General features: G+C 41.9%; 1 protein-coding gene across 5 annotated transcripts in view; it reads left to right on the top strand.

Annotated features, from left to right (window-relative positions):
- The window catches only part of LOC148023231 (uncharacterized), a 37,206-nt gene extending 25,845 nt beyond the window's left edge, over nt 1-11,361 (top strand). For 2 of the 5 annotated variants that reach the window (XM_087696244.1, XM_087696248.1), the window contains one exon: nt 10,954-11,361. In XM_087696244.1, coding sequence (XP_087552370.1) covers nt 10,954-11,091 — 138 coding nt within the window. In that variant the 3' untranslated portion in view covers nt 11,092-11,361. The remainder of the gene's footprint in view (nt 1-10,953) is intronic. The other 3 variants (XM_087696245.1, XR_015693626.1, XM_087696246.1) reach the window with 3 other exon arrangements.
- The last annotated feature ends 4,332 nt before the right edge of the window (nt 11,362-15,693 follow it).

The raw sequence follows: 15,693 nt of genomic DNA, 5'->3' as shown, positions 1-15,693 counted from the left end.
CAATCCTTGAAGTGGGAGAAAGCTTCTGACTTCAATGCCAAGAAATAGGCCCATGTCATCTTGCTGTAGTCATCTACGATCAACATGAAGTAGAGCTTCCTCGCAAGGACTCGTTCCCCATAGGGCCACAAAGATCCGTAGATACAAGCTCCAGCGGTGAAGTAGACCGCCGCGAAGCTTTGTGGGGAATGGCATCCCTATGCTGCTTCCCACGAATGCAGGAGACACATGGTTGCTGGCTCACCACTATATCTGGCAACCCTTGAACAAGTTGTCCACGTGACGCCCTCCGAAGATAATCATAGTTGAGGTGACCAAATCAAGCATGCCATACCTCTGACTGTGTCTGAGAGGTAAGAAGAAGAGTTGAGAGGGCGGTGGAAGACTTCAATTTATAGATGCCGTTCTCCTCATATCCAGATGATATAACCTTCCTTGACCCACGATCAAGGACGCGCACCGAATCATTGTCAAACTCCACCAAAAGTCCAAGGGAGCAAATCTTATGAACTGACAATAGATGATACCCTAAACGTGGTACATGCAAGACCTCTGAGGTATGGGTACCACCACGTCCATTTGGAATAAGCTGCATCTCACCTCGTCCTGCAATAGACACAAAAGAGCTATCTCCAATGAGAATCTGCCCACGCGAGGGTCGCAACTGGGCAACACCATCTGATGAAGGAGTCATGTGCCGGGAGGCACCACTGTCAACGATCCACTCTCGAGCCTGGGGAGCCGTCATCGCAGCATTAGAAGCATTCGGTGTAGAGTCCTCAATGACAGCTAGATGAAGAAATGCAGCTGATGAGGGTGCAGCCACCGCTCCAGAATCCTTCGTGTCCTTCTTGTTGGTGTCCTTCTTGTCTTTGTTAGGGCAATCCTTTTTCCAATGGCCAGTCTTTCCACAAATATGGCATGTGGATTCTTTGTCCTTGTCCTTGTCCTTCTTTGACTTAGTATTCCCCTTCTTCTTCTTTTGGTCCTTCCCCTTCTTCTGAGAGGCTTGACCTGCCAGTAACTCCGACTTGGAAGCATTCTGTCCCTTTAGCTGTTCCTCTTGGTCCAAGACCATAGAAACCAACTCTTCCCACCGAAGAGTGGACTCGCGTCCCGAGGCAATAAGGGCAGAGTAGAAAGCACCGAATCGTGGCGGCAACTGGGACAAGAGTGTGATCGCCATGTCTTTGGAGGAAATCGGCTTCCCCGCATTCTGAACCTGCATCTAAAGCTGTCTAAGCTTGTTGATGTGCTCCCGCAACGAAGAAGACTTGTTCACGGACAAGGTCCGCATCTGAACCTCCAAAGAAACCCGCTTCATTAGGGTCATCCGGTTATACATCCGATCAAGCTCCAGCCATATCTCCCGAGCCATTGTCAAGTGCTTGATGTGAGCTATCACGGCTGTAGTACAAGACAGAAAAAGAAAGGAACGAATCCTGGCATTCAGTTTGTCCCAGTGAGACTGTGCCCTGGCCAACTCCGGACGAGCATCGGAAGAGAGTTTGGACTCATCTCTCACCGAGGGCCGGTCGATTTCCTCCTGTACAAGCTCCGCCAAATCATAGGACTCAAGGATGGCCAACATCATGACGCGCCAGATGCGGTAGTTGTCGCCATCAAGCTTCTGATCTGCGGGAAGAGCTGGTAAGACAGGCACCTTCCGGTCCATAATCGTTTGGAACTCCAAGTCAATCTCGGTAGACATCTTCACTTGTAATGCCTTCACAAACGCAAAAGCAGCCTCCTCTGACTGTGATAACTCAGCCTGCTAGGGCTCTTCCGCGTCCTGTAAACTTCTTCATCCGCCGGAGGCGATGAAAAAGCAAAACCTGCACTTGAAAGCTGAAAACTCAAACTTCCTCCTCGTCAAACAGCAGTAAACAGCAGCAAATCCACCACTTGGACTCCTTTCCTGCGCGCCCACGCTCGCTTCAGCCTTGTTCTGAGGCGCAGCCTTCCTGCTTGCCCTCAAACGCTGAAAACGCAACCTTGTGTCGCGATAGAAACTCCTCTTTAGGTTGGTTCTGCACTCAGTCAGCCCTTTAACACTGCTCTGATACCATGTCAGAGTGCAGCGGTGCGGAAGTGTAGGACTGAGAGAGAGAGAACACAGAGAGAGAAGAGAGAGAAAGAGACAGTGGAAGATGAAGATCTGCTGTATAAAGTGTGCTGTATACAAAGATATGCAGATATGTACACGGGCGCAGTGCGCTGGACTGCGTGTCTCCACCTTGACGATGCAACCTGCTGTTCACCTCGAAGTCCGCTGCAGTCTGCACTGTCTCTTGCTAGAAATCTGCGAACAGAGATGGAATCTGCGCGAGCCACCAGTCTGTAATCTGCGAGCAGAAAAGTGTGGGAGACTGGGAAAACCCGGCTATAAATAGCCACAAACTGGGCGAAAAAACAGGCAGGTTGGCTGCGTTAAATGCAGCCGACTGGTGCAGTACCAGGTCGGACTGCCACGTGCCAGTCCGACTGACCAGCATCTGATCTGATAACATGTCAGAGTGCAGCGGTGCGGAAGCGTAGGACTGAGAGAGAGAGAACACAGAGAGAGAAGAGAGAAAGAGACAGTGGAAGACGAAGATCTGCTGTATAAAGTGTGCTGTATACAGAGATATGCAGATATGTACACGGGTGCAGTGCGTTGGACTGCGTGTCTCCACCTTGACGATGCAACCTGCTGTTCACCTTGAAGTCCGCTGCAGTCTGCACTGTCTCCTGCCAGAAATCTGCGAACAGAGACGGAATCTGCGCGAGCCACCAGTCTGTAATCTGCGAGCAGAAAAGTGTGGGAGACTGTGGGAAAACCCGGCTATAAATAGCCAAAAACTGGGCGAAAAAACAGGCAGGTCGACTGGTGCAGTACCAGGTCGGACTGCCACGTGGCAGTCCGACTGGTCAGTTTAACTAACCAGGATCTGATCTGCTAACACCCCCTCTCAGAGCCTGGGTGGGGAAGAAGCCTGAGGGATCTGGAATGTGTCCGAAGGAGAGCCTGGGGAAGCGCCTTTGTAAACAAATTTGCAAGATTGTCCTCCGTCTTGTAGTACTCCACAGTGATGGTCTCATCCAGAAGCTTCTCTCTGATGAAGTGGTACTGGATCTCTATGTGCTTCGTCCGAGCATGAAAAACAGGATTCTGTGCCAAGGCAATGCAACTCTCATTGTTGCATTGCAGCAAAGTAGGACGAGTCTGGGGGCAGCCAAGCTCCTCCAACAATCTCCGAAGCCACACAGCCTCACATGTGGTGGAAGACGCGGCCCGATACTCCGCCTCAGTAGACGAAAGGGTTACCGTGGGTGCTTCTTGCTACTCCATGAGATAACACCTGCACCCAAGGTAAAACAATACCCTGTAGTAGACTGCATGTGGTCCACATCACCGGCCCAATCCGAGTCGCTCCAACCGGCAAGTACAAGATCTGAACCATCTGTCCCTGTTGGATAATGAATCCCTAAATCAGACGTCCCCCTCAAATACCGAAGTATCCTCTGAGCAGCCTGCCAATGCATTGTTTGAGGTTCACTCATGAACCCTGCCAAGAGCCCAACAGCAAAACAAAGATTAACACGAGTGTTGAGAAGCCAAATCAATGAGCCAATCAACTGACGATAGCGGGAAGCATCCGCCATGGGAGAAGCTGAATGGGAAGTGGCCTTCCAGTTCGGATCCATAGGAGTAGAAAGGAGCTGACAATCCTCCATCGGAAAAGAAACCAAGAGCTCTTGTACATATCTCTGCTGAGAGATGAAGATCCTCCTCTGAGACTGATAAATCTCATGGCCCAAATCTCATGACCCGAGTCCATCATCTCGAACGTCCGATGTAAAGCTGCCTTCGTCTTTTGGACCTTCTGTGCATGATCACCGGTGACCAGCAAATCATCAACATACAACACAAAAAACACACAATCATCCTCGGAAGTGTGAACATAAAGCTGCGGATCGGCCTTAGAACGCCGATATCCCAACTGTGACTGAAGGAACGAATCAATCTTCTTGTTCCATGCACGCGGAGCCTGCTTGAGGCCATACAAGGCCTTCTTCAACCTGTAGACTTGCCCATCTGAAGATCCAAAGCCAGGAGGCTGCTCAACATAGATCTTTTCCTTCAAATCACCATTGAGGAAGGCCGACTTCACATCCAACTGGTAGCAGGCCATCTCCTATGGCCAGCCAAGGCAAGAACAGCTCGAATAGTCGCCAGACGAGCAGTGGGGGCAAAAGTATCATGACAATCAATCCCTGGGCGCTATGCAAAACCTTTAGCAACAAGGCGAGCCTTGTGCTTGTCCAAAGAACCATTGCTAAGGTACTTGGTCTTGAAGACCCATTTGACGCCAATCACCTTCTTATTCGGGGGGTGTGGCACGAGTGACCAAGTGCCATTCCTCTCAATAGCCTCCAACTCGGCTTCCATAGCTTTCTTCCATGGTGCGGACTGTAAAGCCTCCTTCACGGAGGTGGGCTTTCGATCCTGCATAACACGGGTCATCAAACAATAGTTAGAGTAAACAAGCTCTGTAGAATGTGCCTGGTGCCGCCGTGACCGCCGCGGACCATCCTGCGGTCCCCACTCCTCAGGGACCCCCTCGATCCCTGAATCATGCAGTGTGTCACGGGCCCAAGGAGGAGGCCGAACCTCTCCTCGTCTCTCTCCATCAGCAGAAGACTCTGGGATATCCACCGGTGGTAACTCCTGAGGGGTGACCGGTGGAACAGTAGACTTTGTGTCAGAAACAGAATCAACCATAACAGGAGGAGTAACAAAGTGTGGAGATCTAGAAGACTCTCCCACCTCATGAACAACAGGGATCTCCTGTGATGATGACGCTTCCTCTCTGGTGTCTTCCTTTCTATCAGCCATAATGCACAATTCTGTGTCTTACACGCAAACAAATCCTGGCTCACTCTTTAAGGAAAAAGTGATTCGATCCCGGCAATGGAACCATGTAACCGGCCTATTCTCTGAAAAGGGTGGTAGTGTACAACCAAAATATATAAATGCTTTCACCCAATTAACAGTCGCCCACTTTAACTGAACTTAAAAACACAGAATCAAGAAGAAATACAGGAAGCTAGAATGCTCCTGTTGCCACACAGACACCCTGTTGGCCCCTAAGTCAGGCACCCCTTGCGGTATTTCTTTATTTTTAAAGAGAGAAAGTACAATGGGCTGTCTTTCACCTATTCTGGGTGAAATTTGGCAGCATAACAGTACAATTACTGACCCAAAACAAGTTGACCAGGAGGGGAAACTCTGCCCAAGTCTGAAACTTCTGGTTGGAGTGCAGAATTGACCATTTCAGTCTGCTGTAGTTACTGGTTCAGACCTGTTCTGAAACCTGTTTTCAACTCATACTGTTCCCTGTACTGTTCAGCCCACTGTAATTACTGGTTCAGACCTGTTCTGAAACCTGTTTTCAGTTCATATTGATCCTTGTACTGTTCTGCATCATGTGGGCCAAGTGCCCCTTGATTCTATCATCAATTGGGCTTTGAAATAACCTCTGAACAGTCCAGAATCTGTACTGATTTAGTGCTGTTTCAGACACCTGCTTGATGAGGTTACCACCCTCACCTGTCCCTGTTGGGAACTGCAAACAACTGCTCCTGTTCCTGAGGAAAGGAGGCTCTTGCCTCATGCAAAGACAGCATATTCCTACACAACTGTACCTAAATCAGAAGAAAGGCCCTTGATTCTGAAGCATAACCAAACTGTCAGAGAGAGAGAGAGAGAGAGAGAGAGAGAGAGAGAGAGAGAAGGGAACAAGCTCAGCCCTCTGTGCAGCATAGACAAGGTAGGCAAGCTCTCCAATCTTCTCCACTGTTCCTCCATCCACTTCAAATGAGCCCCTTTTCCCCAAAAACTGCACGCTAGCCCTCTTTAAAGAGGTAAGTGCACCAATTTGTGCCAAATGGCAGCACTGTAAGATATTTCCCGTTCTAACCTTCTGGTTTAAAATTCTCCATCCTCGGTTCAAAATTTGACCTCGGCACAGACCAAAGGATTAATCCTCGTACAAAAACGAAGATAATGACGCGAACAGATTTTGAGGTCCAGAAATAGTAACTCCCTAAATTTTAGGAGTTGCTTCCATTGCATCCCCACTAGTCTTCTGACCATCTTTGCAGACTATGGCTACATCCAAATTTGTAATGTAGCTCAACTGAAAGTGAATTTTCACTGATGACCCCACATGGGCTAATCTCTTGTAGATTTGTCCATCTTCCCTTTGAACTATACTCTTCCAGGCTAGTTCTTCAACACACTTGTCCATATACACTTTCACAAGTCTCTTCCAGACTTGTCAATTTACAGTGCCATCAGTCTCTTCCAGACTTGTACTGGACCTTACCTGTCCAGTCTCGACTCACTAGACATTCTTGTCCATTTCACATACTAGCCATGCAACTCAGGCGTTTAGATTTCAAGAGGGATCCTTCCAGAAAGAAAAACCAAATAAAATATGTAATAAAGAAATCAACAAAAAGGTAATAGTTGTCACAGTCTTGTGACATCATCCATGAGGGAATAATGCGCAACATATTCCTCATGGATAGCAAACAATTTCTCCACCATCTACGCATCCATGTGATTTAGGGGATGGATCAGTGTTTCAGCCTTCAGGCTACGGATGGATCAGTGTTTCAGCAACATATTCCTCATGGATAGCAAACAATTCCTCCACCATCTACGCATCCATGTGATTTAGGGGATGGATTAGTGTTTTAGCGTTCAGGCTACGGATGCCACTACACTTGTCAATGTTGGCATGCAAAATATAGTTGTTTTTTAGCCACCTATGTCAAGTGTCTAGGGGAACTATCATGGGGCAATGCAACCTCAAATGCACACTAGTATATATGGTAGAATTGGTATGTAGTCAGATATGCAAACTGGAATGTTTGGTTAATTAAGAGGCACTATTGGGCATATGTCAAATGCAAATGGAGCAATGGCATCATTGGGACCACCACTTTTGCAGCCACTCGTTTATGATAACTTGACACCTTTGGGTAAAGTTAAATGCTATAAAGAAGGTGGAGTAGCAATCAAATTAGAAACCTTTAATCGTATGCAAGATAGATTGAAGGCTTTGACCTTCATTCAACAATTTGATGTAGCCTACTCTGGGGACAAATTTTCCAAGTTTTCGATAGTGTGCAAGGCAGCCACTCCTTTAAAAGGAAGAAATGTACTTTAGTGATGGATGACCCTTTGACCCAAGGCAAGGCACTGATAACTTGGGTGCAATTCAAACAGGTTTTCTCTTCTCAATGGCTCACAAACTCTTTTAAAGTGGTTGTGACAACTTGGCAGAAATTAGATGTAATTCATTGTGTTGATTTGGAAGAGTATAGTAACAAATTTTGGGCAGCTTTGTTGTCAGCCAGCTCTTTTCGTGAGGTCATGATGATTGAGCAAATAGAGACCTACTATTGTGCTCTATCCAAATAAATCCGTGATTATTACACTAGGATAAAAGTGACCAGCATGGCACAATTAACTAAAAATACAAATACAATTTATGCATTGATGAAAAAGCATAGCATAGGATTTAAGGGTAGCAAAGATGCTTCAAAGGACAATGCCGAAAATAAGGGCAGTAAGACTGAATTTTTGAGCAGCAAGTTTAATTCCTCAAAAAAGGGTCAATATGCTGAAAATTAATCAAAGTCATTTTTTCAAAAAGGTAGACAAGGCAAAAGGCCATTTGCTAGTGCTAAGAAAGTTGCTTTTAAAAAAAGCATTATATGGTGCAAACAAATGCTATGTTTGTGTATAAGAGAGGCATATAGCACGTGAATGCCTAGAATGTAAGTCTAAAACCATCGAAATGGTAACAATCCATGTCTTGTCAGTCCTTGGGTGGTGCTAAGTAATTTGCTACATTCGTTGATGATTATTCGCATAAAGTTTCGGCCTATTCCATAAAGCAAAAGTTAGAAGTTTTATTTACTTTTCAACACTTTCTTGCTATGTGTGAAAAGTGGTGAGGGCATTAGGCTAAAATGCCTAAGATTTGGCAATGGGGGTGAATTGTCTCATGTGCTTTTGAGTAGTTTTGTGATAAGAGAGATATTAAGTGCTGGTTGATTGTCCCTTATATCCCACTCCAAAATGGTGTTGTGGAGTGGATAAGTATGCTTAGTCAGATATACTTACCACATACATTTTGGGCGCTGAGGCAAGTACTACTGCTGTTCACTTGATTAATAGATCCTAGTGCACTACTTTTGAGATCTATGGCATGCATGGGGCAAAGTTTGGGCCTATTCCATAAAGCAAAAGTCAGAAGTTTTATTTACTTTTCAACACTTTCTTGCTATGTGTGAGGAGTAGTGAGGACATTACGTTGAAATGCCTAAGATTTGGCACTGGGGGTAATATGTCTCGTGTGCTTTTGAGTAGTTTTGTGATAAGAGAGATATTAAGTGTTAGTTGACTGTCCCTTATATCCCGCCCCAAAATGGTGTTGTGGAGTGGATAAGTATGCTTAGTCAGATAGACTTACCGCATACATTTTGGGCTGAGGCAAGTACTACTGCTGTTCACTTGATTAATAGATCCTAGTGCACTACTTTTGAGATCTATGGCATGCATGGGGCAAAGTGAGGGATCAACATACTTTAGTATTCTTTCATGCAGGAGTTCCCTAGAATTGGTAGCCAAGTTGGGCATTAAAGATGATGAGATGGGTCCCATGCGTGAGGCTAGTTTGGCTTGTCCTAGACATGTAAAGCCAGTTGCTCCTATCTTTGGAAAAGTTTGAATTTATTCGCAGTCATATGTGGATATTGAGGATTTTCAAAATTCACAGTATGCCATTTGAGGGCTGCAATGTTTTATTGGGTGTTCCATGGTGTCATAGAGTGCATGCAATGATTGATGTATATAATGGGAAAATCGCTTCCACTCATAAAGGAAGACAACATGTTCTTGATATAAACTTGAAGCGAGAGTCTATTTCTCTTATGTTTGCTTCAACAATTTCTTTAGTAATGCAAAATGATCTTTTTGCATACTTAGTTTTTGCGAAAGATGTTAGCAAAGATGATGCTAAGTCTAGTGTTTCAATGTTGAATAATGGGTAGACATAATTCTTAAAAAAAATGTAAAAATTGTTTTTTTGACTTTCTACTTGGAGAATTACCACCTGAAAGACTAGAGAATCATTCTATTGACCTTGCGTGGTACTACACCTCCAAACAAGCTATCCTATTGAGTGAGTGCTGCCCAACAACAAGAAATAATGAATTAGGTTAGTGAGTTATTGGAAAAAGGGTTAATTCAGCCTAGTTTGCCACCCTTTTACTCACCTGTACTCGTGCAAAAAAAGAATAGTTCGTGGTGAATGTGTATTGATTACCACGACTTGAATAAAAACACCATTAAAAATAGATTTCCTATATGGAGGATTGATGATATCCTTGATCGATTAGAGGAAAGTGCAATTGTTAGTAGAATAGACCTTAAAAGTGGGTATCATCAGATACATATAAGACCAGAAGATGTGTACAAGACAGCTTTCAAGACCACTTTTGGATTATATGAGTTCATAGTCTTGCCATTTGGGCTTACAAATGCACCTATGACATATAATCACATGATGGATCGAATTTTTCAACACTATAGATCTTTCGTTGGCACATTCTTTGATGATATTATAGTCTTTTCAAAGAATGAGGCAGAATATCAGGTGTGTTTGACTACTTTATTTAGGAAACTTAGAAAGCACAAGCTGATTATTAATGCAAAAAAGAGTGAATCTTTCATGTCAAAGATTCACTTCTTACGGTATATTGTCTCAAAAAATGGTGTTAGAATGGATTTTACAAAAGTGGAAGCAATATGTAGTTGGCCTGATTTGAGAACCTTGCATGATATATGCAGCTTTTCGGGATTGTGTCACATGGATGTGAAATTAAGATGCTTTAATCTTGTGGATAACATTTGATTAAGTTATTAATCAAATGTGCAAGGGTTGTTTAGCATATGTGATGCACACGGTAGTTATTTCATGGTAACAGGCCAAGGACCCCAAGGGGTGTCAAAGACAAAAGTTGTGATAAGTTATGCCAGCTAGGCTTTGGGGGTTAGTTGGTGTTAGTTTTGACCCTAGCACAGTTGTTTAGTCAATAACTGCCAATGGTGATACTAAGGACTAGGATCGATTAAGTAATTAATGCTTGTCTAAGGGTCAACAAAAGTTGGGGAGCACTCGAGGTTGCAAATGGCCTAGCCAATTTAATTATGGATGGGCACATTTAATTTTGGGCAGGGTCAGAAGGGCTGAAATTAATTTCAAGATGATTTAATTTTGAAAATTAGTTAAATGGTTGGATAATGCTGAAAAATGGGTTAGAAGGTTGCCACTTGGCAAAAATGCCCATGCAAGCTGAGACAACGTTTTTGCTGGCTGGGTCTCAACCATCTAGTTAGTTTACAGCCTGGGGGGGAGAGAAGAGATAGGGAGCTATTGGACCATTTTCTAATCAGAGAACAACAATTTGCTATAGAAGACAGTCATCTGGGGTCCTCAGTAGGTAGGGGACAGCAAGGAGATACCTTTCAGGGGCTGGCAAGCAATTATGTATATTGAAAGAGTAAGGTAAGGAACAATACACTCAGAGAAGTGTATATTGAGGGAATATAGGCCATGGTTGTATACATAGAGCAATGATAAAATGTATGCTTTTAGAGTAACATGTTGTTTGCAAGCTCCTCTAAATTCTGTATTTATTGAAATTCATTAAATTGAAGAATCTCTCTATTTGAATTGAAGGCTAGTGAGGTTTTACACATGCACTTGTGAAAGTGCGCACACACACACACACACAAGGCTGATGGCATTTGAAATGATGAGTTTTAAGAGTTGTGATGAAAAGTAGCATATGCACGATGACAGAGTGGGGAGTCATGATTAACTTTTGCAGGTCAGGCTCAATCCTTCACGCCCATTAAGCAGGAGAAAGAGATGGATCGTCTCTGAGATAGTTAAAAGAGAAAAGATATATGTACGTCCGGATGCATCAGCCTCATCTTCTACAGATGCTACAAATGCAGGGTCGTAAATAGTAAGTCATAGAGTCATGCTTTTTTCCATTCTGTTGTCAGCTCGCATTTGCCCTCTACTTAGTGCTACATGCAGATTTCTGCAGCTTCTTGCTAGTTGTTGCGAAGGGATGGAGAATATACACACTTACAGCAGTTTTTGCGAATGTACCCAAGCTATGCTTATTGGAAAGCTGTTTCTTTTCATGTCTGATGCAGTTGTTTAGATGAATGTTACATTTTTAGTGTGGGGCTTGAAGTCAAAAGGAGTATGATGACTGGTTCCTTTCCTTTTTCTCAAATTCACCGTCTCAAATGGCTTTATTTGAAACTGTTTGAAGAGGTCTAGTTATGGTTGTTTTGTAACAAGATTGAGGTCACATATATCCTTTCTTTTCCCCAACGAAGAGAAATTCTATTAAACCTCAGCAATAATAGGGTTTCTGCATCTTTTAAATTATGATTGAATTGGAACAATTAACACAGCTTTTTCTTATGCATCATTGTTGGCAAAGTCTCCTTTACCTGAAGTTACTTTTTGGAGTGAAGGTGATTGTGAGGAATGTAGTTAAACAAGAGAGCTGTTACTGCTGTGCTTCCAGTGTATCCAGTTTCTGTGGTGGCAATGTGCATTGGTGCCTTATATCTCTCTCCTTGGTAGACCTTAATCTAGGTCATCCTAACACATTAAACAGATGTGTGCCACATCAATGGAATAGCTACTCTGAGGCTACTGTGCGAACTTAATCTAAAGATCACTGGCAAAGGAGCATTGTTCAAACATGTTATTGATAGATAATGAAGAGGTCAAGTGGGTGAGAAGACATCAGTACAGTTTAGGAAGTGATGAGAGGCTAGTCACACAATTCAGTGGGAACTTTTGAATTTAGGAAGTGATGAGAGGCTAGTTGCACAATTCAGTGGGAAGTTTTGAATCAATGCCCTTGACATTTAGTTTGGCCAGGATGTCTGCCATCAAACTCAGGACTGGGGGCTCTATTAAGCGATTGGCATGCAGGATGGTTCATCACATCTCAACCATCCTTCTGTGGACTCAGGCTCGGCACTACCCATGGCAAATATCAATATTAAGGGCCCACTAGAGCATGCAGACTACATTGCTTATCATCCAGCATCAGCTTGCCATCATGTGGACTAGATACGAGCAGGCATACCTGTTTCTGTAAGCAATGATGATCGTTGCTTTACAATGAGAGGCACTTTTACCATTGAATGTGGTCTCATGGATCCTTGGATTCAAGGGTAATTCAAGGCATGCATCCTTGTTGTTGCTGTCCTTGTCATGATTATAAGATGGTGTCATTTGTATTAGTCTAGTGAGCATGCGCGTGTACGCGCACACACACACACACACACACACACACACACACTCTCTCTCTCTCTCTCTCTCTCAAACTACTATGTATGAAAATATATTTGTAGGATAGGGCAGATATTTGGGCTCAAGTTTAAGCATGATCAAATTTACATAGTAGCAACTTTTATTCAGGAAGTCTAACCTTTGTCACCTTTATAGAGCCATTACATGTTGCTTGACTAATTCTAAAACTGCCAATATTACATATTACTTTGGCCCTATTTGTTAAGTTGAATACATATGAGTATCCAAACTGCATGTTGCCATGGTTCTATCTCTGTTTCATCCTGTCTTCACAAAAAGAAAACAAACTCCAAAAGGTGGGTTTGATCATAATCGCTTATTTGGTAATTGTTACCAATGCATTATTGGATACCATGCATAATTTGCATTGCGTAGAATTAGGATTATATTGCAGAACCAAATGAATGGAATGCTATATATGCATATTATTTATGAGTGCCTTTCCTTTGAGATAGATTTTGAGCAAGACATACTCAATGTTGGATGTTTGTTGCAGTTGTCGTGATTTATACACAACAATTATACATTTAGATCTTGAAATTAAATCCAATAAATAAGATGCAGAGCAAAGAAGATGATACTTTTAGATGCCTCAACATCATCTACACGAAAGTAGCATTTGCTCTCCATCTTTGATAGTACATCAATGTGCATCATATCTATGTGCTAGTAAACTCTTGTATAGAGGGTATTAGGATTGTATACAGTAGATAGAGTGTTATGGCATACTAAAAGTAGTCTCACCTCTACATAAAAGCTTATAGAATTATAAAAGCCATATGGGGTATGGTGAATAAGAATGTGTTGTACAATGTTAGGCTGCAACATTTGATAGTAATGCTTCACCTATTTAACAAATTTTTTGGCCTACAAGCATGATATACCCAAAGATATGTTAGCAACTCATTCACATAGTTGGAAGGTAAAGATTGATCACTTGTGGACATTTGTCACTTGGAATCAATGACATAATAAGCATTCATCCATGAGTTGATATTGTCGATGGAACCTTTGATCCTTAGTAAGAATATCCCACAACCACCTTATTTTTAAACATAAGGCTAAAAACTCAATAAAACCATATGGGGATGGTGATTAATGATAATGTGCTTTGTGTGAGAAACATCTTACATGCCCAAAGATGAGTTGGTGACTCATCTATATAGTTGTAAGATAAGGATTAATCACTTGCGAAACTAAATAACATAAACTTGTTATTTAGTTTGTAGATGGCGTTGTCAACTAACACAATAAGATCTTGTCTTGTTGCAATGTAGTTTGCAATTGTTGCCATCCCATATTGTATTCTAGCTACAAGCTCATTCCCATAGAGATGTGTTAACAATGCTTGTCTTTAGGAAGTCCCTTATCACAAAGCTTTAGGTTAATATTCAATGTTTGAAGTAGTTGGTGAGTTAGCAAAGCATTGACATAGTTGTTTGTACTCTCCCAAAGATTAATGCACACCTTTTCTATCTTTTCACCATGTTGATTAGCCAACTACCTAAGCTCCTTGTTGAATTGTTTCAATATACTTGTCTAAAATATACACTATTCCATGATTTGAACCTTATGATGTTGAACTTTTCACAATCATTGAATCAACTCACATTGTTCACAAGCTTTCCAAGGTATGGTCATGTTAGTAGATAATATGACTCATTAGAATCTCCTTGTGTATTCATTTTTGATATCTTTGATTAATTTCCAACCTTCTTAGAAAGATCTTCCATATTGGTCTCATGGTTGCATACATATGTTGGCACAATTGAGTATTTTCACCTATAGTAATAATCACTCTAAAATATGTTCATGCTACATCAATCAAAGTGCAACCACAATTAGAGAAAGAAAAGACTACATGCAAGTTCATGTGATGTAAACTTGCGAAATAGGGCAATCTCATGGATCTACGTAGGATCAATATTTGTGCCTATCACCAATTAATGCTTCTCTTTGGTGTGGGAATACCTCTTCTTTTTGGCAAGTAATGAACATGTTAAGTGATCACATGCAACTCAATACTAGTGAATCTATACATGATCATTAAATGAGCTCACATTGTATACAAGATTTTGATGTTATAGTTATATAATAGATATTATGTCTCAAATCCCTTGGTGCATTTCTTTTTTATAGCTATGATTATTTTCATGCCCATCTCAATAAGGCCTTTCATACATGCCTCAAAGGAGGGGAACAAAGGGAATGAGGGATATTGAATACAACAAAACAATGTCATCTTTTTTAATATATGCTCCTTTCTATCTAGGTATAACTTGTTCTTATCCACGGAATCCCTCCCTCCTTGTGGGGTTCTTAAGTTGTATGGCACAATAGTAAGACTATTACCATATTTCAGTAGTGATGTATGTGAATTATTGGGGTACTTTTTTCCCTCACTAGGAGGCTTTTTTCCCTTGGCCTTGTATATATGTCTATTCATTGAAGGGTATAATTAGTCTTGTTAATCTTCTCTATTTATATCTCTCAATACACTTTGTGTTGAGTGCTCTCAAGTTGTTCTTTCTCCAAGTTGTGTTTGTATTGTTTTAGCCGTAAGTCCAAAAATTTAGGCTTTGATCTTTTGGGTGAAGTTGTCAACATGTTATACTTCATATCCTTTGATTGGGATGTGTGTATCAACTAATATTGTGGGCGAGTTCACGGGGCTTGGCTTTTTTAGATATTTGGTTTGGGTTCATTTCGAGTTTTATTTTTACTATGGCTAGTACTTCACATATTGTTTCGCCCTTTTGTGCAAATTTTTTGATAATAATTATTTTTATAAGTAAGGTTTACAATCTACTTTGTGTTGTGCTATGTAGAATATATTGGTTTTGTGGAAATTTTTCTCTATATAGGTAATTTTTTGATCAATTGTAACTGATGGTCATGATTGGCAACAATGAGGTATTTTATATGTTGATTGTTGAGGAAAAGTTGGATGGATGCAGCTATCCACTGTGGATTTTATGTGATACGTCACGCATTGGTTGTAGAAGGGCTTTGGAACATTATGTAGGGAATTGAAGTACATCATTTTATGGTTTTGGAAGCTGCAAGTGTAGTAGAAACATGTGTTATCACCAACACCTACTTTTGTGCAATTAATGCTAGATCACAACACCTACTTTTGTGCAGATTCAACGGGATAAAAGAAATGTAAAGGCTCATGCCTTGATTACATTGTCTATTAAATGTACCATGATTTCACATA

Source organism: Lygodium microphyllum, chromosome 16 (assembly GCF_053477565.2).
Source record: "Lygodium microphyllum isolate KBCC chromosome 16, Lygodium_microphyllum_v1.1.10, whole genome shotgun sequence".
Taxonomy (NCBI): domain Eukaryota; kingdom Viridiplantae; phylum Streptophyta; class Polypodiopsida; order Schizaeales; family Lygodiaceae; genus Lygodium; species Lygodium microphyllum.
Note: the sequence above shows the minus strand (reverse complement) of the source record. Positions and strands in the feature narration are given on the sequence as shown.